Source organism: Patella vulgata, chromosome 5, assembly GCF_932274485.2.
Source record: "Patella vulgata chromosome 5, xgPatVulg1.2, whole genome shotgun sequence".
NCBI lineage: Eukaryota > Metazoa > Mollusca > Gastropoda > Patellidae > Patella > Patella vulgata.
This window is the reverse complement of record NC_065883.2, coordinates 52,882,380-52,910,310: the sequence shown is the minus strand read 5'-3', so window position 1 is coordinate 52,910,310 and position 27,931 is coordinate 52,882,380. Positions and strand designations below refer to the sequence as shown.

The 27,931-nt window shown below is 32.7% G+C and overlaps 2 protein-coding genes across 4 annotated transcripts; one reads left to right on the top strand and one right to left on the bottom strand.

Moving 5' to 3' along the window:
* Positions 1-396: 396 nt before the first annotated feature.
* On the bottom strand, positions 397-13,780 carry LOC126821545 (speckle targeted PIP5K1A-regulated poly(A) polymerase). 2 transcript variants are annotated; one of them, XM_050549992.2, is made up of 11 exons: positions 13,588-13,780; positions 10,552-10,633; positions 9,738-9,928; positions 8,969-9,244; positions 8,305-8,419; positions 7,898-8,010; positions 7,136-7,380; positions 5,815-6,044; positions 5,202-5,288; positions 3,980-4,122; positions 397-3,363 (listed from the first exon to the last, which is right to left on the bottom strand). In XM_050549992.2, the coding sequence occupies exons 2-11, from the start codon at positions 10,592-10,594 to the stop codon at positions 2,104-2,106; spliced, it is 2,703 nt and encodes a 900-aa protein (XP_050405949.1). In that variant the 5' UTR covers positions 10,595-10,633; positions 13,588-13,780; the 3' UTR covers positions 397-2,103. The 2 variants fall into 2 exon arrangements, with proteins under 2 accessions (XP_050405949.1, XP_050405950.1); XM_050549993.2 differs by having other exon boundaries at positions 13,604-13,780.
* A 3,175-nt stretch (positions 13,781-16,955) lies between these two features.
* LOC126820410 (poly(A) RNA polymerase, mitochondrial) lies at positions 16,956-27,295 on the top strand. Of its 2 annotated transcripts, XM_050548322.2 has the most exons (9): positions 16,956-17,080; positions 17,749-17,918; positions 19,071-19,209; positions 19,568-19,665; positions 23,267-23,476; positions 23,910-24,094; positions 24,293-24,513; positions 25,405-25,497; positions 26,170-27,295. In XM_050548322.2, the coding sequence occupies exons 1-9, from the start codon at positions 16,969-16,971 to the stop codon at positions 26,646-26,648; spliced, it is 1,707 nt and encodes a 568-aa protein (XP_050404279.1). In that variant the 5' UTR covers positions 16,956-16,968; the 3' UTR covers positions 26,649-27,295. The 2 variants fall into 2 exon arrangements, with proteins under 2 accessions (XP_050404279.1, XP_050404280.1); XM_050548323.2 differs by lacking the exons at positions 16,956-17,080; positions 17,749-17,918; positions 19,071-19,209; positions 19,568-19,665 and adding an exon at positions 19,734-19,752.
* Positions 27,296-27,931: the final 636 nt, after the last annotated feature.

Sequence of the window (27,931 nt, the reverse complement as noted above, 5' to 3'; positions counted from 1 at the left end):
ATTATACCAGGGCGATTTACATTTACTGCCCAAATCGACACTGTATACCTCTTTACCTAATTGAGATACAGGAATTCAATTTTTACAAGTGCTGATACTGCTGATCAGAAGTAATTTGGCCAAAAGTGTAGATATTGCCTTCTTCCTTTGCATGGATATAATCAGTACAAATCTATGAACCAAAAGTATTAAAATGAAAACTTCACTGCTGAGCAATATGAGCAAGCAATTAGTATATTAATGAGAAGCCACTGTACTAAGCTGCACAAGTTGTTGCAGTACTACAGACTGACTGCTGGGACTTGGCACATTTGTTTAACTCAGATATGATGGCTATCATTAAATCCTGCTCTCACTGAAGTATACACTGAGTATTAAAAAGAAAAATTATTTATAGTCCATGTTTTCAGTACTTTATTCAAGTGTTTGAAAAGTAAATAAGCCAGAATAAGTAGGCGTAATTGCTAATAACAATTCTAGCAAACAACAGTCAAAAAAGCTGACCAAAAATATAAAATATCTGTTAAAATCAATAAATTAACCGGATCATGATTAAAACATAAGTTTCCAGGCAGCAAAACATATACCCACCAGCAGAGCAGTCATCAGAGCAATAATGAGCTAAACTCAAAATTGAAGCCTCTAAAATGCTAACAAGATTAGGTTAATAATTACAGCATATAAAGTTCTAACAAAGTTTCAAAAAGATATGTTGTGCTAACAAGAAATATAAAAATGACAGACAGACGGATAAGGGACATACAGGGGTGATGTCAATATACAACCACATCAAAATGTGGGCTTGTAAAAATTAAACATATATCACAGATTATGTAAATATACTAGTAAATAATTTAACTGTGAACAAGAAAATAGTTAAATGGATGAGCTTTTAAATTGTTTGGATCTTTAAAGGAAAACAGAATATTTTGGAAACTTATCTTGTAACATAATAACCATTTTCTTATAATTCCAGAAGAAAATCACTCACTTTCTATTTTTAATTCATATGAAATAAATAATGACACCAATCTATTTAAGACTAATTTGTATCCAACCAGAAATGACAAGTAGATCCAAGATATAAACTGTATTGAACCAAATGTACTATAAAATGAAACTGGACAAAAGTATAAGATCAGTCCTTTACATCAAATCATGCCTTTGAGTAAAAAACCCCATAAAAAAACATGTTTATTTGTGTTTAGTTATGGGCAGTACTGTAAAAACACATATTGTTTATTTGTGTTTAGCTATGGGTAGAAGTGGTAGGATTAAAAACACATGTTGTTTATTTATGTTAAGTTATGGGTAGGAGTGGTAGGACTAAAAACACATGTATAATACTCTGCCATGTATAACATGCACTTCTATTTTGATTCACAAATCCAACAAAAACTGATATGAGTACAACACACAGGTAAAATTTACTGGACAGAACATTGGCCTGTAGAAATGATATAATTTCAATTGTCCACCTTACATAACTTAAAGATATATAAGGCACATTCCATAAGTCTGTTAATCCACGGTCTCTTGTTGATTTGTTCGTGGTTAAATTTCTTTTGTAATTAGTTGCACTAGATAATGACAGTTTGATTTAAGCCTCTGAAATTGTCTAACAACTGACACCAGAGCACATGTACAATTGTTATCCATTTTCTCCCTCATGTGCAAAATAAAGTTGGAGTAATATTTTTGTGGATTTTGGTACCTGTAATGAGACATCTGTCATATTTATAATCTGTAAATGAGTTGTATTAATGTCAAATAGCTAGTGACATGCAATCCACTATACGGAACGTGTTGCAACAAAGACATCGGTCTTTTATGCACAAGTTTAAAAACATTTTCCCTTGAATAACACCCCCACCTAGTTCGGAAGGACTACCCAGGGCAAAATGTGTGTGATTTTACATGAATTTTTATGGCAATGATACTTTACTGACATGGTTGAGATATATTTGACATAATCACAGATTTCATAATATTTTTTTTATACCATACAGAAAATATCTCAACCAATATGTTTAAAAATTATTTGTTGTTGACACAATCAAACACAGCCCTGCCAATCCCTACAAAACATAAAAACAAATATCATTAACTGAACAAATAACGATCCACCATTTTAATTACAAATGTTTTTAAAAATTGGTAGAAACAAGAAAACTGTTTTTTATTTTCCACAGGTTCAAAATGAAGTAGAACTGCCGTACTTCCAGATTCTACAAGCGGTTTTAAGACACATCGGAAACCTAATTTAAATTTGATTTTTTCACTTTTCTCAAGGATACGCTTCGAGACCTCCCTTTCCAAGTCTAGATTCTCTGGGAACCCTTCTAATAATGTTTCCTTCCGAACAGTTTTCCTTCCATTAAAAGTGGCACATTCAGATGTACACATCCAAATTAACGTTCCAAAATCATTGTTTGTTGCTTCCACAACATGATCTGTTAAATTAGATCTACTACTTGTTTCTGAATCCATTATTGCATCTACTGCTACAGACGATTCCATATTTTCCTGATGATTACCATTTGCACTAGAGTCTGTGGAACCATTTTCTCCTTTGCATGAATCTGGGGAATGTTCCAGATCTTTAATTTCAAGCAAAGAAGAATTTTCATCTTCAGCAGGCACATCATTAATGTCTGCATCTAAACAAGTTCTACATCTTTTTGACTCACTTTCGTTGTTTAGAGAATCAGACGACAATCGTTTACTTCTGTTGACGTCGATTATCAGTCCTGCTACATATTTAGCAGACGCCTCACAATTCAACTCTTCTGTGTCGTCTAATGTTTTTTCGTTACAATAATTCTCTGATACTGAATCTGATATGTCACAGTCTGTGGAAGAGGGTGGCATCTCGTTCTGAGATTTCTCGTCAATTGAATCCGATATGGGTTTCGCAAATTCATCTGTAGATTTTAGACTAGTATATTCTAATTGTACGTTAATTAACAAAATGTGCGACAAGAGTTTCTGTAGAAACGAACACACATGTAAACACCAATGATAGCGGTAATCTCCTTTCGTTTGGAGTTGTTTAAAAGCGATTTCTGATAACATGGACATTTTAAAAACAATTGGAAAACTGTATACGTCATCACATCTTATATCTTCGTGTTCAGATTGATGGGATTCTGTAAATTCATGTGGTAATTCTTCCGATAATAACATCATCAAACCCCATTGGTCGTCTTGTACTAATTTTGATTGGTCGTCAGAAGACCAATTACAAGACATAAGTGATGATATACGAAATTGATCAACTATTTTATGTTTTGTTTTTTCATTGACATTCAATGTTATGTTGTGCTCCAAAACAAAAGGATCTTGAACACTGATTGGACCAAACTGGAAAGAAAAAGCCTTATATTTACAATTATTTGTACATGTTTACTTGTTGTGCAATAAACTAAAAAATATAGATAAATAATTCAAGTCATCTGCTGACCGTTATCTACGGTAGATGGAAATTTTCATTTCAAACTGTCAGGGAATCTTTAGTGTTCTTTAGTGTCATACAAAGAAACTTGGTTTTTCGTCTCATCGAAATGAATAAATACTTGTCGTTTCCAGGCCACCTTTCCTGCACCACTGAAAAGGGCAAACCAGAGTGGAAAATCCAGCGGAATCAGAGACCTCCTAGTTAGTGAGCCGGTGCCATACTCATCAAGTCACTGTGGCTTCCACCTTTTCTACAACACTGAATAACACTTCCTTATTCTTTAAGAAGTTCACAAACTTGAATTAACAATTTTTGTTGTACTACTGTATGATCTTAATCTAAACCTACTAAACATTCCTATTCAAGCAGACTAGAAAAGATTAATTATGAAGAATATAACAAACAGTTGGCACAAATTAATAGTCTAATTCTCTTAAAACCATGAAACCGCAAATAAATTGGCATCCTGCGAGATGTCACCAACATGAAACCGCAAATAAATTATATTTCTATAAAAATTACCTTAAAATTAATAAGTTGAGATGATTGACTCATTTCTTCAGCAAAAGCTGTCAACAATTTAGGTTTACCATACTGACATTGTAATACAGCAGCACTAAATTCTGTTTGACTGTAAAACTGAAAAAACTTCTCTAATAATTGCGCTGAAATATATAATATATTCAATTTGACCATGTTGTTACTGGCTACTGTGTAAAAAAAAAAGACATTTTGAACTTAATGAATCATGAAATACGTGCTGTGACATGCCATATCTTACTCTTTTCTATAATAACAGCTACCGGTAAGAGACTTCTTGTAACTTTAACTGAGTAAAGGATTATCCTATGTTCAGCAGAAGTAAATGTGACCTTATAAGCATTCTGTCATCGGGAACCAAAGCTTAGTTATGTAATCTTTTATTACAAGCCATAAAACATATAGATAAATAATTCAAATCGTCTGCTGACCTTTTCTGACAAAATAAAATGAGGTTTAATAACTACAACATTGATTATCTGACTATAAAAATTAATCGTCCTATAGATAAACCTCTGATCAGTGAATACATATAGCCCTTTTTTACTTCAATCAATGCTTTATATCTAACTTAATTAAATAGTTTAGAAAATAATAATATTTCTTCAAACATTTCCTCCTCATAACATGATTTGCACTAGTTAGGGTCTCATGACGCAACAATTTTCCAGTCTTAAATCTTAGAGGGAAATAACAACCTCTCATGCTATCATGGTGAAACACAAACCTTCCACCAGCATGATGTCTGAGTATAAATTAAAATACGCTGGAAATTACCAGATTTTATTGAGGAATACTGATTGATTGATTAGCTATAACCTGCCTATCATTTTTGTATATTTGGTTATTATTAGGGGAGTTAAGTTTGATGATTAATAATGGGGTAACTGCTCCATAATTGTTTGTGTTATGGAAAAGAAATGCATATACTGATAATAATGTGACTAATAATGGGTTAAATTTAACTCATTAATTTCCTGTTTTATAGACAATACTTGATTGAATGTTCCGAAATTGAATTCTCCTAATCCGGAAAGGTATTGATCCAAAACATCAGAATTTCAGACATGTGCCAACTTAATATATACACCAAATCTTGATTGTAATTCCATCAATTTAGATTGTTCAAAATTGACACTCAAGTATCTACACACACAGTGTTTATTTTACATTTGAAATTAAAGTCAAGTATTAATTTTCTTACCTTCTGAAGTTGTATTTTGTGTTTCTGGTATAAGATTAATATCTTTAACAAATGAACAATCCCAGCCATCTATCATAGTTGTACTATCTGTAACAAACAGAAGTAATATAAAATATAAATGTAGATAGGTTCAAACTCCTGTATGGTCAACTCCATACAGTACATCTGTGTAACATGTTTCTGTAAACTCTTTTCAAAAACATTAGCGGTCCACAGATTTCACCTGTCTGTATAAAATCAGCCAATCTTTTGCTGTGATATAAATTTTTGAAGATTCGTTCAAGGTGAGTAGATTTGTTATTTAGGTTTGTAATAAAAGGATGGAGAGCCTTATCCACCTAAATGTGTCTTAATATGCTTGACGAATAAGAGAAATATGGATACATTCAAAAAGTCTGGATTAGGACAGCAAACTGTTGAATCTACCTATAATAAATTGTTTCATTGTGTCTTACTGCTTTTCTAGCATGAAATATTGAAATATGGATGGAGGTTTTTAACACAATAGTGACCTCTGAAGTCATTCTTTGTAGTAAAGATCATGGAGAAAAAAAAAAGATGGTTGGTTGGGCATAATGGAACACTGATTTGCAAACTAAAGTAACATACGTACCTGATAATTCTGCTAGAGTTTTAACAGACGGTAATACAGGTGGTGAAGTATTTTGAAGATAGTACACTACAAGTAAAGTCAAAGCATAGTTGGTCAGCCTTGGTCCAGCATTTTCATTTCCGGCTATCTTGCGTAATTTTGCCCAGTAACGTATTGTAAACACTAATAGTTTAACTCTCTCATCTAGACTACTATACAAGGCTAAAAGTTGGGTATTCCTCAAAGCTAATCTACAAAAGAAATTGCATGAGAACATAGAAGCATTTTAAGCAAGTTGACACAATTCTAATTTTGAAAACATTTTAATATTTAGATAGTGAATAATATATTAACAAATGACAATGATTGGACAATTTGTGACCCATTACAGCAAAATGAGTCGGAATGCGCACAATCTAATTATGAGATAATGACAAAATAAGTGAAAATATTGATTTTGATCGAAATTGAAATTTTCACAAGAATGAGTCTATAAATATACTATCTCTCGACCCAAAAGATCAAAATAGCAATAAAACATTTTAAAACACCTTTATTTGGACGTTTTGTAAGAGTACCATATTCTTAAATCTGTCTTTTTCTGAATATTCTTAACGAAAATAGATAATTTTCTCCGTTCGCAGCGGTCAATCCTCTTGCATAATACTTGGCATCGCTGTAAAGCGGAGAATCTCTAGTTTATAAATATGACCAAAGTATTGCCAATGAATTCATTTTGAAGGAATACAAATGAGTTTTAAAATCCCTAAAAATGTAAACAAACTCTGCTTGTTGCTATGCTGCCAACACGACTCGTTTGCTGATTGGCCCAGACACTGCATGCAAAGCATTGTGGTTATGTGGCCGCATCGAGGCTCAAACGGACGATAGAAATTTGATTTTGGCAATAATGTTATAGGGTATCTACATGCGACTCATTCTGGGAAGTGGCAGAAAAAAAACTTAATTCTGATCATATATAGATAGCCATTGAGTGTTAATCAAAACTTTGTAAATTAATAAACAAGCTGTTCGTGTGATTGAGTAATATTAATCTGTAATCACTTCTCATGGATTAATGATTAGTTGATTGATAATTAACAATGATAAGGCCGTCGACAACTCATTATATATTCTGAATAATTAATCAAAGCAGTGATTATTTGATATCTCGTCTTGTCTGTTAGAAAATAATTTATAGGCCTTAAATCGAATAAACAAAATAGCCAATAATTTTCTTTTCGAAGAGAATTTTATTGATAGCTAAATTCCGTTTACTGTCGCTTCATATATTGTTTCAAATTTGACAGCTTCTTGAATAAAAATAAAATAATAACTATACCTGTTATTAACAGATAGATCACACTTGAGACCAGACGGTTCATGAACAAATCTTACAACAGGACATCTTGTACTTGGTATGCAAAATATATCATTACATCCTGGTCCTTTCTCACACAATATCCGTGATACTAGTTTTACTTTATCATACAGAGACATCTGTTGGAGATCGTGGGAATATAAAGGTCCACAACTCTTCTTTAACGTTGTAATATCACGAACATATGGCAATTGTACAGGGGTGTGCTGGAATTGTCAAAATATTTTTCAATATTATATTGTGCTAAAAACTCAGGATAAGCTTGAAAGAAAGCTTAGCAAAAGATAAAATACATGCAGATATATTCAACTATTTCTATAGAAATAATACCAGTTTCATCCTTAAAAATCACAACAATGTGACACAATGCAGTACAGAATAATGGATTGCCATAGCAGTTGGCACAAATAACAAACTTCTTACGATACTGTTGTGATTATTTATCCATTTTTTTATCAACACATCATTTTTCAAATCTTTGGCATTTTTGGGACCAAAATTGGTGCAAACAATTTGGAGACTAAATTGTTATGTTAATTGGGTAAAACCTATGTACAAAAGTTTTGTTTATAAATGTATTATTAGAGTGTATTTCTTTCAGTCAAATTAGTCCAAGCTTGATTTCAAACAAGTTTAAAATAAAATTACAGTCTTCGTGATTGCCAATCAAGTCAATAATTTAAATCATATTCTAGAAGCGATTTGTACATTATAAACACAAACCTGTTTTTGTTTTGATTCCTGTTTATCATCATTAAAATCTAGAAATAAATCTAAATCACATCCCTTTACACCAAAACCATTCACTGATGATCCAAACTGATGTAATGTACTTTCTGAAATCATTAGAAAAGCAATTGTGTAAACAGTTTATTGGGGTAACTCTTTCAGAGCATTTGCCTCCAATTTTGCATTGGTTGACCTGATAAATGCAACTCCTCGAACCTGTTTGTAAACGCGGCAATAACCTGTAAAATTTCATTACCCACTGGAAAGTACAGCAACTGGATAGTTCTACAGGACAAGAATAAAGGGTTCTTCTAAGTGCCTTCACACAGTTTGATTTTATTTCGAGCCTAGTTACGGGTGTTGTAAAAGGCCACAAAAACTAGGGCTTTCTTAATACTTACCAGGAAAATATGGCTTCAATACCTCTAGCAACATTTTACAAATACTATTTCGTTGTTTAAAATCCTCTTCTGTTAGAGCCATAGAATCTTTTAACATAGCCATTTGTTCATTAATCTGTAAATTATAAAAAGATTCAAATCACAATTATTCTTACCATAAACACATTAGGATTGACTAAAACAGAATCTTTCTACTACAGTGCAACCAGATTCTACATACATGCATTGTACATTGACGGTTAAACATCCCCCGGAGGATCAACTAAGCTTTCTTTCTTAAGATCAGCATATTATTATATTTTATAGATGAAACTCTAAAAGATCCTGATCATCATTTGAAGGATTTTGAATTCCTAGCAAACTACAATATTGTGAAAATTGAAATCTCTAAAATGTAATAACGGTCCAAAAATGGTTCAATTCCTCTGCAGAAGATATAATTAAGTCAGTGCCACCTATAAGGTAAAATCTTTTGATGGATGAGTCACTTTTTATCTGACTGAATCTAAGCTAGGAGATAATCTACTGTTTGCTTTTGTTTTCTAAATCAAATGTTTAATTTGAGTACTGGTACATGTAAGTGTTGATCAAGCCATGAACAATGAGATACTACTTAGATCAATCAAATGCTTTGAAAAAAAAAAGTGATTCAAATCATACTTACACTTTTAGCATTTTTAAACATATGTATAATAGCACTGTCCCCCTTTTCTACAGTTTCCTCTTCTCTTGTACATTTTGCTAATAATTTTTTCTTCTTGTTGGGTTTGGTGTTTGGTTTAGATCTGATTTGTGATGTGGATGCCATTGGTTTATTATGTACTGGTTTATTTTCACGTTCCTTAGCAACCATTGTATAACCATTTAAACTATGGTGTCTGCCTTTGATAACCTGTTGTGCACTTTCCACATGTTCATATTCAATTATTGCAAAATGTTTCTGAAAGTACACACATGAATGAATTCAATAATTGAAGTGAGGACATGGGCATAAATGCGATAGTTTTGTCTTTCTGTGATAGAAAATATATTCTTATGGTGATCAACAATAATAAAAACATAATATTTTGTTTACTAATAAATATTCATAATGATTTTCCAATCCCCAAATCTTGCTGCTATGAATTTCCAGCAAGTGGGCAAAGAATTGCAAAACTTTTGTTAGGCTGTCAAATTTGAAATCCAAACCACGAGGCTGCACTATAGATAGATGAAAAATAACAACACTCTTAGACCTGTTGGAACTATTTTGAGATCTTACATGAAACATTTTGAATGTAAATAAAGGATGTCTAAAATAAAAAAAATTAATGCATACTTCCTACTAGTAATCCCCCTGAAATGTGATAATTATAACAATTTTCATATTAATCCTTTCATGAAATCTGTAAATTTATACATCCTGGGACAACAAAAACTAACAGAATACTCACCCTGTTACTATCAAAATAGAAGCTCAAGATTTTTCCATACTCTGAGAAGTAATTTTGTATATCAAATTCACGAGCACAAGGAGGAAACCCTCGGACAAAAACACTGCACCGGATTTGGCGATCTCTTAAATCTACAGTTTTAGCATTTTTAATATGTTTCTTTCCCTTTAGATGTTGTAGCATTGCAGCATCTGCAAAATGATATTTAGAACCTGTTATTCCATAAATTATAAAATAGGCAAATGGAAATATGCCCATACATCAGCTATGTCTCGGAAATAAAGATAGCCATAGACAGCTTGGCTGTTGATAAGGATCTGTTATGCCTTGAAAAAATCTGATATCCATCGTGTTCACAAATTTTTCTGGAAGCATAGTTTTCAAGACTTGTAATATATATATGGAACAGAAATTCCAGAATGGATGGTTGTAGAATGCTTATTGATAGGATTCATACTTTCATGAATCAATCGTTTCCCCACCAAATTTGATACCAATCTGTTAAAAATAGTGACTCCATCAAATTCACACATTTTTTGGAAAAGATGACGTAACTCCCAATGAAAGGATGCAAGATGCTGAAAATCATGACACAAATGAGAGGATGCTCTGAAATAAATATTCACTTGTGAAAATCCTTTTGCAACTCTTGTTCTTAGTATCTAGCTTCAAGAACAAATGTACATTTACATTATCTATTAACCAAAGAGACTTTAACTATTAAAAGACTGATGTTTTTCTTGCAAATCTAAACTATCATACATACATACTGGTTAAATCAATTTCTTTAATGTAAGAAACTACAAGCATTTACCTGATGGTACAGATGTTTGGCATATTTCACAGTAAACAACCATCTCTACTATATAAATCTATTACTTATATATCAATATAGCCTGAGGAGAAAAAAGATAATTAAAGGTAATAGATCTGTATACATCTTTTAAAATATGATTGATTGAAATTACTGATTTAAAGTGTGTGTGTGTTGATATTCAAAATTGAATTTCATTCATAACTTGATTTGAAACAAAGGATAAACAGCGGGAACTATTTTGAGACTAACAGACAGTTATTTTCTCTTCAGTCACATACACAATTTTAGGGAGGAGAGTTTTGCACAGACACCAGCGTTTCTTCCTATTCATAATCGAATCAAACTTATTTTAAAACATGATTTCCAGTTTAGCATTTTCAGGTGGAACATATCTTTGTATGCTAATTAGTATGCTACTCTATTTGGTATGATAGATTTCTTTCAAATCTACAAGAAAATATTAGTTAATTAATTAATTACACAACTGTTAATATTTGATTGATTATGTATATACAAATAACTTCCTTAAAGATACATTATGGGAGATTAGATAACGAGTTGGCAGTTCTCACTGCCACAGGTGATATTTGATTTTATGTACTGGTATTATTGTTTTGGACAGAATTTTCAATATAAACAATAGTCATTATAAAATAAAATATTAAAGCTTTTGATCAATTTGATTGATGTGTTTCTTGGAAAAGCAAACACTTAGAAAAATAAAAAATATCAGGCCCTTAAATTTCTTTATGCTTTTTATCAGATGATCTTAACTGATGGGAATGTCAGTAACTGATTAAAAGTTCCTTTAAATAAAATGAAGCAAAGTCACAATGAAGAGAGGTGTATTTGTGAAATTATTCTTTGAAAAATTGGAAGTCAGTATTAAACCTACTCATACTCAGGTAAGGTATCTTGTTTAAAAAATGTTGGTCGTTGGAGGACACTGGAGAGAGTAACCAAAAGTTTATATCCATATTCACTTCCACCCTCTTGTGATTTTGGCATCTAATGCCAGATTTGCTTGATTTTTAGTTTGACTTTTCGAAGAAGTACAAAACATGTATCTCTTTATATAGTTTGAGAACACAAAAGAAATTTTAGTAGTGGACTAGCCTACATGTATATACAGGGATCTTAATTAGCTGTTTTTGTGTCGGCTTTAGCCGCTTGAAGTTCAATCAAGCTGATGATCCAATTTCGTTTTGTTTTTTATAGTTCAAAATTTTGTTTTACTGGTCTTTACTACACTAGGATCTGGAAGACTTGTTATATAACACACGTTCTGTGGGTAACCCACTAGAAACATCAACGCTAATTGGTTAATAAAATGTCTGACATCATAGGGTCAAAAGTATCATATAAAATATGAAACTTAACTCAGTAAAACAATCTCTAGATGTCATCACCTAAACCATGACTGTGACAGACGGGACATTAATTTGCATCCATTTTTCAAAAGATTTATTCAAAACAAAATTTCTTTCGCAAATCAAAATTAAAGTACATTGTTATAGTGATGTCAAGTTTCCCATAAATTAAGCATCATATCTGTGGCAAAGATGAGAGCAATCATGTTAAAAATATACTTTTAGGGGTGAGTTTGTATGTGTGACAAATGGGACAATTTTGGATAAGAGAACTTATTTGAAATGATTAAGTAATTGGGAGTTAATGATGAGCGATGAAAACTTGTCTTCTGATGTTTGAAATCCATTCTATGATTCTAATGGAGATGTTTAACTGTTATCTCTCAATTTTTGGAACCATTTCGTATCATTCAGAATTTGTTTACATGTCAATTCATTTATTTTTTAAAACAAACTACATGCATGACAAATATAACACTGATTAGACAATTCATAATAGAATGAAGATTGCTGTTTATTTCACATGATAAAAAAAAAATCTGGTACATTTACTTTAAAAAAATAGCAGAATACATTTATAATAACATTTATAGATGGATAATCTTGAAGTAATTTGTCATATGTCCTGAACGAATATAAATATTTTTAATTTGGTATATTTGGATATGGGGGCTTCAGATACCTAATCTGCAATCCTAAATCAACATTTCAAAAATTTCAAATGGGAGCAACTTTGACTGGGGTTACCCAGAAATTCATTAAGTTAGCCAACTTTTGTGGAAGTATTACTGTAGTTTGTTGATAATTACAGCTGAACTATCAAATAATAAAAAGAGATCAATGACAAATGATCTATTAAAATTCAACAATGTTATTACAAGCTTCTTGAAACTATTTGAAGGTTAAAAAAAGCAGATTAAACCAGGAAAACAGCATTATGACTCTTGTGACAGACAGGACAATAGTGACAAGATGGGACACATTTCAAATACAATTTTCACTTTGTTGATTCATGTTGGATCTAATTAATTATATGTTCTGAATCAGCCATATAAAGAGGGAGATAGCTATTATTAGTATTACCGGTATAGTTAAACTTTTAAATATTACCTAGTTCTGTTAATACAGAAACTTTTTAGTGTATTCTGTGACAGACGAGACACTAATCTATTGTCAAGATTTTGAGCTTGAAAGATACTTTAACTTACCATCAAAGGAATTATATACACTGCACAGTTTATTACAAGTTTATATGATACAAATATGCCACCATCATCATTTTCTACCCCTATTTTATTACAACTGAGCGAATTAAATTTAGGCTGCTAAATCATAACTATTTTTTAAAAATGACCAACAACTTTGGTGCCAGGTATTTTGGTGATAACAAATAAAATATCAACTTAATTTAAATAACTTCAGTATAATTATATCGAAAAAAAAAATTGCATTGAACTTCCTCCTTATCATTTTATTTTTGTTCTAGCTACCGTGAAATACCAAACTAAAATTTTGGTACAATATTTCATAAAAATGGTTATTAGGTGGTCTGAGTTCCAGACTTTTTTTTTTTTTTTTTTTTGTTTCTCCGGAACTAAATCCAAATGGTTCTATATCAGGCCTACAGTACATGAAATTTTAAGAATAATGTCTCGGTTCTTACATAAACATTGTCTTACACTTTTCATCCCAACTACGAAGGCGTGTGATTACTGTGACGTGTGACATCTGCTTCTACTAGTTTAAAATTCAACGGTTGGCTTTTTTTAGACAGAATTTTAAATTATAAGTTATGGTTAAGATAATAGTATATAGTTCGTAACAGTTTCGTCAATAATAATAGTCCCAACTTTCCATTTTCCACGAAAAGGTAACTCTAGTCAATTGGTTCTAGTTTTGATCAACCAGTCTAATAGTTGTTGTTTAGCATTATGGAGCGACAGTTTAACCAAATATTTTCTATTCCCATTTTTATACCCCCACATTTTCATGTGCACGTATTGTCGTCGCCCCTGTCCGGGACGCTCTACAGGTCACAATATTGTCGTCGCCCCTGCTCTACAGGTCACAATTTTTTATCCAATTTTGACGAAACTTGAAATATAGGTCTAACTCCCAAAGATCTCGGTTCCTTTCGAAATTACTAGGCAGGTATCGGACCGTAACTTCGTGGATTATGGCCCCTGATTGTACGAAAAATCACGGATTTAGCTTGTGTACACTCTAGAAATCATAGCCAGAATATAATATCTATAAAAATCTGGCTAAAAATCTCTCTATCTAATTTATCCATTCCAATAAAGTTTGTTCTATACGTCTGGGAAAGGTTTCTTTGCGTTAAAATAGTAACACTACCCATTCTGTGAAAGCCGGTAATGTCATCGGCTATTCGATTTTAATAACATGGCAAGCGGGGCTCAGATATATAGGCTGTACGCGTCGATCGCCAAAGTGGCGATTTGCGATGAAAAAAAAAAAAAAAAAAAAAATAGAAGTGGTGATTAAAATTTGATTTTGGCGATAATGTTTTGGGTTACTTCGAGGTAAAAATCTTTAAAAATTTTAATCGTATATATATATATATCTTGATTAACCATTACCTTGAAATTGAATGTCAATCATAACCACGTGGCGAACGGGCGACAAACGTCAACTACAAACTTAGTAACTAGTAGTCTCGGTCACGCAGAACCTCCAAGTCTTCAATTACGAATATTCGTAGAATATTTTTTGGGATGATAGAGACTAAAAATTCTTACATTAAATTTATAAACAAACATGAATCGTGACGACGAATTAGGATTAATTTAAAAACATAGAGATATGGCCCATGGAGAGAGAAATTTTACAATAAAAAAATTTAAGAGTGTTGGATATTGAAATTGAACTGGCAATGCAATCAAATGGATTTTTTGAAATGGTATGTTTAAATTAATTTCATTGGCATCGACACCTTGGTTTTAGGACTAGTTATCTCCTTTAGACTTTGTTTATGTTAAAATGTAAAAGACCATTAAACCGGTTACAAACACGTTTTGGCGTCGATGAACTATGTCTAAAATGGATACGCTCTTATCTAACTGACAGGTCACAGTATGTAGTCATTGAGAAAGCAACATCGTCTCCCAAAACCCTACGCTTTGGAGTTCCGAAGGGGTCGGTTCTTGGTCCCCTTTTATTCACTGCCTACACAACACCAATTGACTTGAGGCTTGTATAGATGACATAAAAAATTGGATGAATCTTAATTTCCTAAAATTAAATGATGATAAGACAGAGGTCATCTTAATCGGCAGAAAATCTCTTTCTCAATCCGTTAAAATCGGTGATTCAACAATAACATCCTCTCAATCAGTTAAAAATCTTGGAGTTTACTTTGATCACGATCTTAAAATGAAAAGTCACATCTCTACTACCTGCAAATCATTAAATCTTCATCTTTACAACATTGGTAAACTTCGACCATTTATAACGTCAAATATCGCTAAAATGTTAACTAACGCTTTCGTTCTCTCCAAACTAGATTACTGCAATTCGCTTCTATACCAATTACCAGCATCAGATATAAACAGACTCCAGAAAATTCAGAACAAAGCTGCACGTATCGTTTCTCTAACTAAACAATCTGAACACATTACTCCAGTACTCCAAAATCTTCATTGGCTACCAGTTTATCAACGAATTAATTTTAAGATCGGTCTTTTAACTTTTAATTGTCTAAATAATAACTGTTCCCCACAATATCTTAATGAACTTTTAACCCCGTATAAACCAAGCAGGAACCTACGCTCTGCTGATAAAAACTTACTTCATGTTCCTACAGTAAAAACTAAAACTGGTAAACGGGCTTTTGTTTACGCCTCTGCTAACGTGTAGAATGAATTACCTAGACATGTAAAAGACTCTACTAACGTTGCTGTTTTTAAAAAAAATCTTAAAACCGAACTTTTTAAACGTGCTTTTAAACTATGAACATGTCGACATTTTAATGTTTTAGAACTATTTGTTTTATATTATATGTAATATTTTAATTGTGAAAAGCGCCGCGGAGCAGCTGTTAGCTGGAGCACTCAGCGCTATACAAAATGATTATTATTATTATTATTATTATTACTTATAGGCGCGATCCCCTCGTTGTAATGACCATGCCAAATGTGAACAAAATCTATTAATAATTATAGGTACAATCCGGTTATTGAGATGATTGATCATGCTCATCCATTTTGAACCAAGTATGTCAATAATTGCCACCTGTATAATATAGTTACAGACAAAATTAGTATTAACGAAAATGTGGGCGCGACACTGCCCCTGGAGGTCGGGCATGCACCAAAATCAACAATTTTCGTTCTGTCTAAGGACAAAGTATGTCAAGGGAAAAGATGATCCATTCAGAATCGCGGCCTCTATGTGATAGGCCTACATTAAGTTGGGCGTGGCACGTTACCGCTTTTGGGGGTCGCGGCATGCACCAAAATCAATAGGTGCTATAACTAGGGTACGTATAAGGAATAATTCGTATACCAAATTCGAAGATGATCCATTCAGAATTGTGGCCTGTAAATTTGGCGTGGCTCTTAAATTCCCCCTGGGTGTCGGATATGCACCGAAAACACAGGTATCATCCTTGGGTAATAAGGAATAATAATTATGCCAAGTGTCAAGACGATCCGTTAAGAATTGCGGCATGTAGGCGATATATAGACACATATACCCACGCACAGAGACGGGGCGATAAAAAAATATCCTGACTGCCGCAGACCGTCTGATGCTTTTTACGCAGGGTATTATCTGAACGAAAGTGATTTTTGGCGTAAAATGTATACCATGTATTGATCGGGACCTAACCCTCAAAGACAAACATCTATGATTGCAACAGGCTTAAACAATCGCTTTTAAATGATTATATCAATAAATATAACAAAAGCGTTGACAAATATTGATAATTGATGATCAATATTTGAGACCTATCTCTCATTTATGAAAGCTTTAAGAGAAAAGCAATTTTTAGAATTTAGTCCTTTTCTTAGAGAGTATTTGAAAAATGGCAGCGCCCATGGTGAAAGTGTTGAGGAGAAGAATTATCAATACAAGTGCAATAAATAACCACAGTAGATATGTTTCAAGTGCTGAACATATTTGGGACAGTAAACTAGGTGATTTTCTCCCTACAAACGTGATTTCCCGTTGCATTCAGTATATCTTTATAGATTAGTGTAACGTACAAGTTGGGCGACCTACCTCACCAATCATTCAATGTCAGATTGACCATGAGACTAAGACATGATAGTTCTATGGATTGATGTGCTGTTGTTGACTTTGTTCTTAGAAACAACTGTAATGATTGGTTCAGGTTCTAACAGGAGGTTGTGGTAATGGAATGTCGGCTCTATTTCAGTATCGCACCTCTACCAGTTCCCGGGGTCGTAGAGACTTGAAATTTTCAGGGGATTTTCAGGTGGGCTAGCAATGACCTCACACCAAATTTCAGCCGAATCGGTCATGGCTAGGCCCCATGAATACCCCATGAAAATTTCAAGTCTCTATGATCATGGGAACTGGTAGAGGTGCGAATACAGTATGTGAATTAGTTTTTGATATATATATATCATAAAAATAGGCCTACATGTATAATATACATGTTGTTCAATATATAGTTACTCGTACAAAGATGAATATCAAAATATCATCATTACTCTACTGGTTGTCAACCACTAAAAGAGCCATAACAAAATTCAGGAAAGGAGTCAGAATTTCGAAATAGATCTACATATCCTTGTTGCTACTTCACTAATTAATCTGTTACTCTTTTTTTTTTATATAGATCATAACAAATGGCCCACAAAAGTCATATCATATAGAATGTTCATGAATAAAAGGCAGAATGAAGCATCCAGATCTGTTTTAGTTAAGATAAACAACAAACATAATGTTGAAACAGTATGTAGACAGCTTAAAGATGTGGGAGCTGTTTCTAATGCTCTCCTTTATAAGGTTTGTACATTGATATACTTATGCTTGGTTTTATAAGTTAGACCAAAATGTCTGTAGCCAACTTATCTATATTCAGTCTTGATAAAGAAAGATTTTAGTTTTTATAGAGGAATTGTGGAAAGTCAGAAGTTGTGCTTGACATTTTCAGTGATGGGTGGTTTATTTCCAGGCTTGTAATTTAGAGGCTTTTTATTATTAACCATGACAAAAGAAACTATGGTATATACGTGTAAGCTGTTATACATAGTGATAACACTAAAAGCTTTCAACAAAATTCATAAGTGCCGCCCCTGTTTTCCACATGCATAAATTATGTAATTAGCTGATTCTCAACCAATCCTGTGGCAACTGTCAATCTAATCCTATGTTATGTTTGTTTCGAATCTGATTGGTAGTATTAAGCTATGATTGTACAGTTGCCCGACAACTCTGTTGGGTTTTCTTCAGAAACTTTCTATTAAATTTGTACAAGTTTTACGTAAGTACAAGTAGACCCAATTCTCCAGCCAAACCATCTGATTCTATTCATTTTCACCGTACTACTTTTAATAAAATAATTGTATGAAATCTAGTAAACATGATACAGATCAGAACCGTATTGATTTTCAAAATTTCAAATATGTTTTTGGAAGTTCTGTAATCAGTCATATTTTGACTTTAAAGCTTGTTTACTAGACAATACAATTTTGCTGCTGGTGGGCATATTATATGAAAGTGCCTGAAAATATCCACCAGGTATTTTAAATATACAGTACAATGGTTTTTTGTGCGCATTTCCTACAATATGTATCACACCGATAACATGGCTAAAATGATGTTATTACTTATCTAGTAAATGATTCAACATTATTTCCTTCTTGTGATATAACTGCAACCTACTCTTATTTCGATTTTTGTCAGGGGATCTTTAACATGCTGTCAATGGTATTTTGTCCCATCCAAATGAGGCATTTTCCATGCAATCTATTCTGCACTACTAACAGTTGGAAACAAGGCTGGAAAATCCCAAGGAAGTTTGCCTACCCCAGAATCAAACCTGGGACCTCTTTATGAATTGTAGCAAAAAAGAGCTATGTGTGCCAAAGAAAATTCATCTTTGAACAAATGTAATCATCAATTTAGTTTTGATTAATGCATTATATTTAATTTCAGAATATATTGTTAGTAGAATTTGAAAAGCAGGATAGTGTGAAAAAGGTTTTATCTAACCTAGGTATAGCCCCACCACCAAGTAGGCCTAACCTAACTACTTTACCTTTAGAATCACGACTATTAATGTCTGCTGATCAAGGTAAATATAATGACTGTATACTAATTAAGTTGCATTTAGTAGTAACAATGACATTTTTATAATCTTCCTTATTTATCTCTTTTGCTTCTTAAATGTCTGATGCTCACTTGTTTGTTAGATATCCTCTTAAAAGGTTATAAAATATTTATCACATACATAAAGTTATTTAGGCCCCAAGGATTTATGGGTCCTGCATATAAATGAACTCAACAATATGATTTCACCTACAGGAGTCAGGTTTTGAAAAAGAGGGTTTTACTAGTGGAGTTAAGAGGAAGTAACTCTGTTTTGACTCATAATGTTTCCACACAAATGTAGAGTTTTATTTTTACATTGTATAGTATCACTTTATTTGTAGATTCTAACAGTAAACTTTACATGAAGAAAGGAGTGAATATACAGAATGAACCTAACCATCAAAAATTGGATGCACAGAAACTGAATGAGTTGAAATCAGTGAGCAAAATATTTGAATTTTGGTTTGAGAAGTACCAAGTAATGAATAAGTACATGATCAAATTTAAAACTAATTAATAAATGGAGGTACCTAATGGTTAACCAATTCACATATTTTTTAAATGTGGTCGTATATTGTCTTAGCCCCCCATCCATCCGTCCGGCGCCCACAGAGTTATGGCCTTTGATCACTTTGAAATAACTCGTGGATACTCTGGTGGGCAAAGTTGATATCTGATTGACTTTAAATTTACACACAATGTTTAAGGTCTTGAGATGAAGAATCTAGGCATTTTCAGCGATTTCCAATAATAACTGCCAGAGTTATGGCCCTTGATCACTGTGGATGCTCTTATTGCTCTAGAGGCTAAAATTAATATCCGATTGACTTTAAATTATACACAGTGTTTAAGGTCATGAGATGAAGGCGCCTATTGATTTTCAACGCTTTCCGATAATTACTGCCAGAGTATGGCCCTTGATCACTTTGAAATAACTTGTGGACGCTCTGGAGGGCAAAGTTGATATCCGATTGACTTTAAATTTACACCCAGTGTTTAAGGTCACGAAACGATGGACCCAAGGCATTTTCATCGATTTCCAATAAAAACTTTGAAAAATCTTGTGGATGCTCAGGAGGGCAAAGTTAATATCTGATTGACTTTAAATTTATACACAGTGTTTAAGGATTCTAGTCATTTTCAGCAATTTCCACTAACTACTGTCAGAGTTATGGCCCTTGATGAATTTGAAATATCTTGTGGACACTCTAGAGGCTAAAGTTGATATAAATTGTAATGCCCACACCATGAACCAAGTTTTGGAAAATTATTATAGTTTGGATTGGTGAAGGCTTGCATGCAGTAAAAAATATTCCAGTGTAAAATTTAGGATTGGATGACCTTGACCTTAATTTTCAATGTGTAACAAAAAATATTCTAAACTAATATGCAAAATCATATTAAAACAATGTTTATTTAAATTAACCTTGAATTTATCAAATTGTATTTTATTTCATTTCAGTATTTGATCATTTTAAAACAAATGCATAGGATAAAAAGAAAAATTGCAAGAACAAAAAAAACACCCCAAAAAGTCAAATTTTGACAAAAAATTAATTTCATTGGTTGTGGTCTAAAGGAGGTTTAACAATGAAACTGTCTGAAATAGTTTCGGTCTTTCTTTAGACAAAGGGTAATTTTACATTTAGGGCATCTTATATAGGAGAACATGGACGAACCCTTGCATAAAACACATCTGAGACGTGATAACTCTCATACTGGCTAATGATCTTAACCATCCCTTCTTGTGTCTTTGCAAGGAAGTGGATTGTGTTGTCTATGACGTTTTAATTCTATCTACAAAATGTAACTTTGTCATGAGGGTTTAAAATCTAGAATGGGACATAACATCTGCAATAGGAGCATAGCAAAATTTTGTTGCCAATAGCAACGAATGTTGTCCATTTGAACTAAGCCCATGTATAGGTAAACCCCCAGAAATTGCTCTATTTTGGTTTTAGACGTGTTAACAGAAACGTAATTTGTTTGTGTACTATATAAGTTAGTTTCAAAGGTCAAAGAGTCTAACATGCTATCGGGGGGTTGGATGGCCGAATGGTTATCGTGAGGGCGCTGTATCATAAGGTCATTGAGTCAACTGGCGTGGTTTTGATTCCCTGGTTGTACGTGACAAGGAGTGGGGTCGCCTGTCCACCCTCATGGGTTTTCTTAGAGTCCTCCGGTTTCCTCCCACTACTAAAGACCCTTACGTGCAAGCGAATTATTGAAATAAAATTGAACCATATGTTAGTCCCGAAATGACCTAGTTTGTGTCGAGTGGATGTTAAACTCCATATCAACATTTATTGTAAATGCTACAAGTTCTTCATCTGGTTCGCCTGTCTGAAGTATGATCAACCTCATTCGATTGAGCATGGCAGTCATGTATTTGGAATTATTCATCTTCGGTTTCATCTGATTGGTCACTAACATCACTGTTGTCTGCATTTAATTGTTCAAGAAAATCTTTCACTGTGAAAAACCAGGGCTTAGTCATCTGAAATCAAACAAATTTTATAATGAAGGTAGTGAAAACATAATGTTACGCTTTAGTGTGGTTAGAGGATGGAGTGGGTGCATAAAACAGAAATAAAGTTAATGACATTACTCTTTTTCGAATTCCAAATGCAAAGGGTTATTCTACATGCATGGCAATATGTCTGCAGGATTTCGGTTTTTAGTCCTCCCAAATGACTGCACAATGTTAATTGCCAGGCCTTTGGTCCAAAACCATGGACGAGGGGAGACAACAGGGACCTCGGTTTTATGTCCCATCCAAACAACTAGACACTGATCTTTGCCAGACTTTGGATTCTGCACAAGACAACGTTCCATGCCACGGACGAGGGAACCTCGGTTTTTTGTACCATCCAAATGACTAGACATTCTTCCTTGCAAGGCCTTCTGTCCTGCACAAATGAGCCACGCTGACCTCAGTTTGTCGTAACATACAAACAATAAGACAATGTTTCATAATTTAGTCATGTTCACGTGGGCGGGTTGGCAGCAGAATTAATATGTCCATAGTATTGATACCAGGGAAGGGTGTGGGGGTGTACACGAATCAGTGCTCTGTAATACACATATATAATTGATATTATACAAAATAAACAAATGACTGAATTTCAGGGCATTTCTGGCACTCTTTTAACACATAATAAGAACACTGCATTAAATTCTATATATCAATAAACTATTGCTCAGACCCATTGTATCTTATAAGATACACTAAATTTCGACATTTCTTTCCAGAAAAAAATATTGCTTATTTTTAAATTTGGATTGGACTAATAAAAATATATATTTTCTGTAACAAATACATGTAGCATATAAATAAAAATAGATTTACTTATTGTTTATTTTTTGAAATTGAAATCATTCTAAAGCTTTTATTGACATTCCAGAAAGTGTAGAGTTGGTCCCAGGTACTTGTGGCCATGGTCCTTAAGGTGTACAGCTGCACCAGGTCACCAATTTTTATTTAAATGGGAATAAGTGATAAATCATAATTATTATAAAAGTAAATAATAATATGTATATCAAAACAAATTCTAATGATTTCTGATAACTACTTAATGGGTTATTACTCGTAAACAGATTTGTGTTGTAAATGTTTTCATTACTGACAAAAGAAAAAATATGCGACAACCCTTGTTGAATGCCTGGACGACTTAGCTGCTGTGGGTGTATGTTTCGTTGCCTGGCAACATATTGTTTTAGCAGATGGGATAGAAATGAATCGGAATCTACTGTTTATTTACTTTTGGTCAAATATTAAATCCATCTCTAAAGCTGCACCATATATCAATAAATGTATAACCCTGAACTATAAGATGAAAAATTTACTATATAACACAATTTATCCAGAATTTACAAAAGGAGTCAAGAAATCAAATACATACTCTGAATTCACATATTTATATTATACAAGTGCAAAAAAATTTCTCGTAACTCCCTTATCAGAAATTTCCTGCTGGTACCGGCTTGTAATGTTTTCAGTATGCATCCTTGACTTTCATCATATATATATATATTTTTAGGTTTCTGAACAGGTGGAATTTCTGCATTCAACACAAAAATTGTCAGAATTTGGCTTGAGGTACAGATTTTTTGCCAGTTCTGTAATAGAGGAGTTTTTATCACCAACATTCTATAGGTGTAAAATTGAACCATTTGGTTCTTGTGTAAATGGATTTGGTTCACAAACATCAGATTTAGATTTAGGTATAAATACTGTTTCTAGAAAGAAGGTAAATATGCGACAAATATTATAATTTTCTTGTGTTGGTTTTGTACAAAGAGTCTTACTGAAGATTGTACTATTATACCTAAAATATTTTAATTGTCAGACAGTCCTAATCCTTCAAAAAAAATCTAATGTGGGAGGAAGTTTTAATTTTATCAATTAGATTATGTGGCTAAAGACTTCTCACAAGGTTCTACATTTTTCTCATCTGTTTATTCATGCTGTTAATTAGACAGGAATTCATTTATATAACTATTAATTCTTGTGTAACATATCTAAACCTTACTGTAAGACAAGCTAAAAACTGGTATATTTACAAGCAGTCACTAAATGTGGTCTCAGTCTATGGACTAAGCACAGATTTTGACCCTTTAATAAATGTTCTATGCTAAGTTAATAAAACTAACACGTACAAATTTAAACTTTGTATATTTCAGAAATCAGGATTCAATGTAGAATTTATGCATAGCAATGAATATAATTTAGGTAGAATTCACAAATTGTTGAGGGAATTTTTACCGTTTCTATCTAATTTATATTATGTTCGTCATGCTCGAGTTCCTATTATAAAATGTAATCTGGGATTACTGGATGTAACCTGTGACCTCAGTGATTCTAATTTGTGAGTACTTTTCTGGATATTGAATGATTAGTTTACTCTCAAAATGTAAATTAGGCTATATTGAAGAAACATCCTGTTTATTCTCTACTGAATGTGATAAAATAAATTCAGACTAGCTCATCAATTGTTGAAAACTTGAAACTCTGGCAATGCTATTTTGATTAGAAATGTTGGCAATTTTTTTACCTCTTATTATAGGTCAGGGTCCAAGATGTCTGAATTATTATATCTATACAGTCAACTCGACCCAAGAGCCCCACCTTTAGCATCTATAATTAAAGTATGGGCCAGTCATCAGGGTGTCACAAAGTCTGGACCTGGATCATGGCCAAGTAATTTTATGCTACTTATGATGGTCATATTCTTTCTACAGAGTAAATCAACCTTACCATCAATATCTACTATGGCTTCAGCATTAGGTATGTCCAGATTGTTATTATACAGCATTTGAAACAAGAAACTTTTGTTTACCATTATGGTATGACTCAAAAACTGTAAACTTTGTCAGATTACCTTAGTCTCGGCAATTTGGTTCCTATTGGGTTAATTGTGTATAGTATATGGAAAAGTGACAAAAATTTAATGAGCATTTGTCAGTATTTAAAAGCTGTCCTGTGGAAACAAAATTTATGCCAATTGTAGATGCTGAAACACAAACTTTCTAACTTTGATAAATTATTTTGTTTCTTTATGTGACAAGTCGCAAGTGAACATAAACTAACAATATATTACCACTGGCCAAAGAATTTATGGTTTAAAAAATAGAGTTTTGAAAGGCAGCAAATGTGAAAACAGTTTTCTTTAACTGGTAATCAGGAAATATATCTTATAGAAAAGCTGACACTGGCCTGCTTAAAGGAACTAAACCTCTTTGATTTGGGTCAAAATAAAGTATTGAATTATGTTGATCTGATGTTTTGATTAATGATAGGATAAGCTGTTCTATTAAATTTTAAATTAAAAAAATTAAAATTTGAATGCATATTTCGGCTTACAATGTGGACAGAAAACCACAAACTCAGTTATATATCAACACTGATATTTTCTTTATCTAAGTAAAATTTTAAAAATTATCATCCAACAAAACAAATCAACATATCAAATCCAATGAAATTGATTGTTTTATTTTGACCCAAATCGAAGAGGTCTGCTGATCTTTATAAATGAGCTTTTTCATTCCCACCCGATGTAATGGAGGCTCTGGCGGACTTACATTATTTTCTATTTAGCCATTATGTATGTTAAAAGAGCAGGCGAACTAGAAAAATTTCACTGACTGTTACTCACTAAATAATTTGATTATATTTCAGGCAAGAAGAACAATGTATCCCCAGTTGATCTGTCATTTTCTTTGACTAACATAGAAAGATTTGTTTCTAATGATAACAGACATCAAACTTTAGGTAAGGAAATCATTTTTATACTCCCACATTTTCACGTGGACGTATATTGTCGTCGGCCCTGACCGTCCGTTCACATTTTGTTTGTGGACTATACAGGTCACAATTTTTATCTGATTTTGACAAAACTTGAAATATGGGTTTTTATCCCAAAGATCTCAGATCCTTTTGATATTGGCATATATCGTATGTTAAATTCATGGATTATAGCTCCTGATTGTATGAAAAATCGCAGTTTTATGACCTAAAGATCTCGGTTCCTTTTGATATTGGCACATATCGAATTGTAAATTCCTGGATTATGGCCCCATGATTGTATGCTTTTTTAGCTTGTTCTCCGTTCATCTCTTGTAAAATGTGGCAACCACTTGTTAGTTTTCTACCCCCAAAACTGATATGCCATCTTAATGGGAAATACCTCTCCCACTTCTGGGTAAACCCTTCCGCTGGCATGATGCCTGAGTTTAAATTCAAATATGTTGCAATTTATAAATGCAATCTTTAATTTAGTGATATGTTTAAATGAACAGGTCTAGAAAGTTTTTAATAGTAAATTCTAGTTGTGGTCATATTCATTGTCAGAATATAGAAACACACAGACAATATCAAGTAGGTCAATCAAAGCATATGAAAATAAATATTGTTTGCTATTAAACCTTGTTTTATTTTTTTCAGAGGAACTTCTTGTTGAATTTTTTCAGTTTTATTTAAAATTTGACTTTAAATTAAAAGGATTTTCTCTGATAACAGGGGAACAGGTTGATAATGTGAACAATTCAGCTATGTATATTGAAAATCCTTTTGTAATTGGTCATAACATAGCCACAAATGTGAAATTAAGGAATTTAATGATAATGAAGGACAGAATGGAATCTTCGTTGAAAGATTTGGAAAGTTTAGATATGGGAATCATTCCACTTGTGTGTGGTGAAATGAATGTTAAAAATAGGGTAAAGGAAAATGTGTTGAATGTGGCATCCTTATATACAACAGTATCCGAAACAGAAAGTGAGAATAGTGATTCTAGTAACTTAACAGATGAAATGTGTACAGATAAAGTGACAAACTTTGATACAAATGCAAGTGATATTAATACATCAACAACTGAATCTAATCTTACAAAAGACAAGCTGCTTGAAAGGAATAGTGTGTAGGGTGACTTATTATATACAAAATTGTAAAGTTTTTAACTAATCAGAGGGTAGGGAGGCCGAATGATTTAAGGTGTGTTTGTTAGACCAAAAGGTCTATCATTGAGTCTAGTGGCGTGGTTTCAATTTTCCACTTGTACATTACAAGGAATAGGGTCTCCAGGTCCTCCAGTTTCCGCCCACATCTAAAGAACCCTACGCCTTAAGGTGAATTATTGAATTAAAATTAAACCATGTTTTAAGATATGTCACATACAAATTTAAAGGTCTTTGGATACAGAAGTATTGCATATCTGTACTCTTGATTTCTCGACCCATGTCTCATTTTCCAATAACCAGTTACATATAGTCAATGAACAATAAAATAATGCCAATAAATATTATATTTTATACTCTACATGCTTTATTTCATCTATAGTCAGAGAACTCGGATCTGTACAATAATGCCAATTACTATTATATTTTATACTCTACATGCTTTATTTCACAATATATCCCCATTATTATACAAATCAGGTTCCAATTTCACAAAACACATGTAAGCTGCAGGACATATTTGAAATAGCACAAGAAGTATTTCAAAAACATTTTTTAGTGCCATATGAATTTGAATTTGTTTGATTAAAGAAAATGGAAATACTGGACAACTATTTTATTTGTTATTCATGTGAAATGGTTACATTTTTCAACCTTTTAGTGTCTATCGACTTGATTATTACATGTACTTAATTATTTAGGCAAGGCAGCAGTCGTCAATTGAAATACATAATGTGAGTAGGGGAAAACATCCTATTGATTGACACCTACATATAAGTGCTGAATTCATTCCTGGGAAGGATTTGACCAAAGACCACACCCCTTTTGGAGAAATAATCTTAGGGAATTTGTTAAAATAAAAATAATATTTTTTTTTTCAAGTTATTTTTTGGTTGTTATATAATTTTCAGAATGTCACAGTGAACACAAAAGTTTTTGAATAACATTTAAAGAAACATTATGCTTTCCGTTCTTTCTATATTTATTCCAACCAGTTGTTGCCAGGCAATATACGCCCACATTTCGCAAGAGATGGATAGAGAACAAGCTGAAACAAAATCAATTTTTTGTACGATCAGGGGCCATAATCCAAAAAGTTATGGTCTGAAATACTCAAATATCGAAAGGGACTGAGATATTTGGGATATAAAGATATATTTTAAGTTTTATCAAAATCGGATAAAAATTGTGACCTCAAGATGGTCCACAACCTTCGTATTATAATGACAGTTTCGTTTCGATTTTCCCGA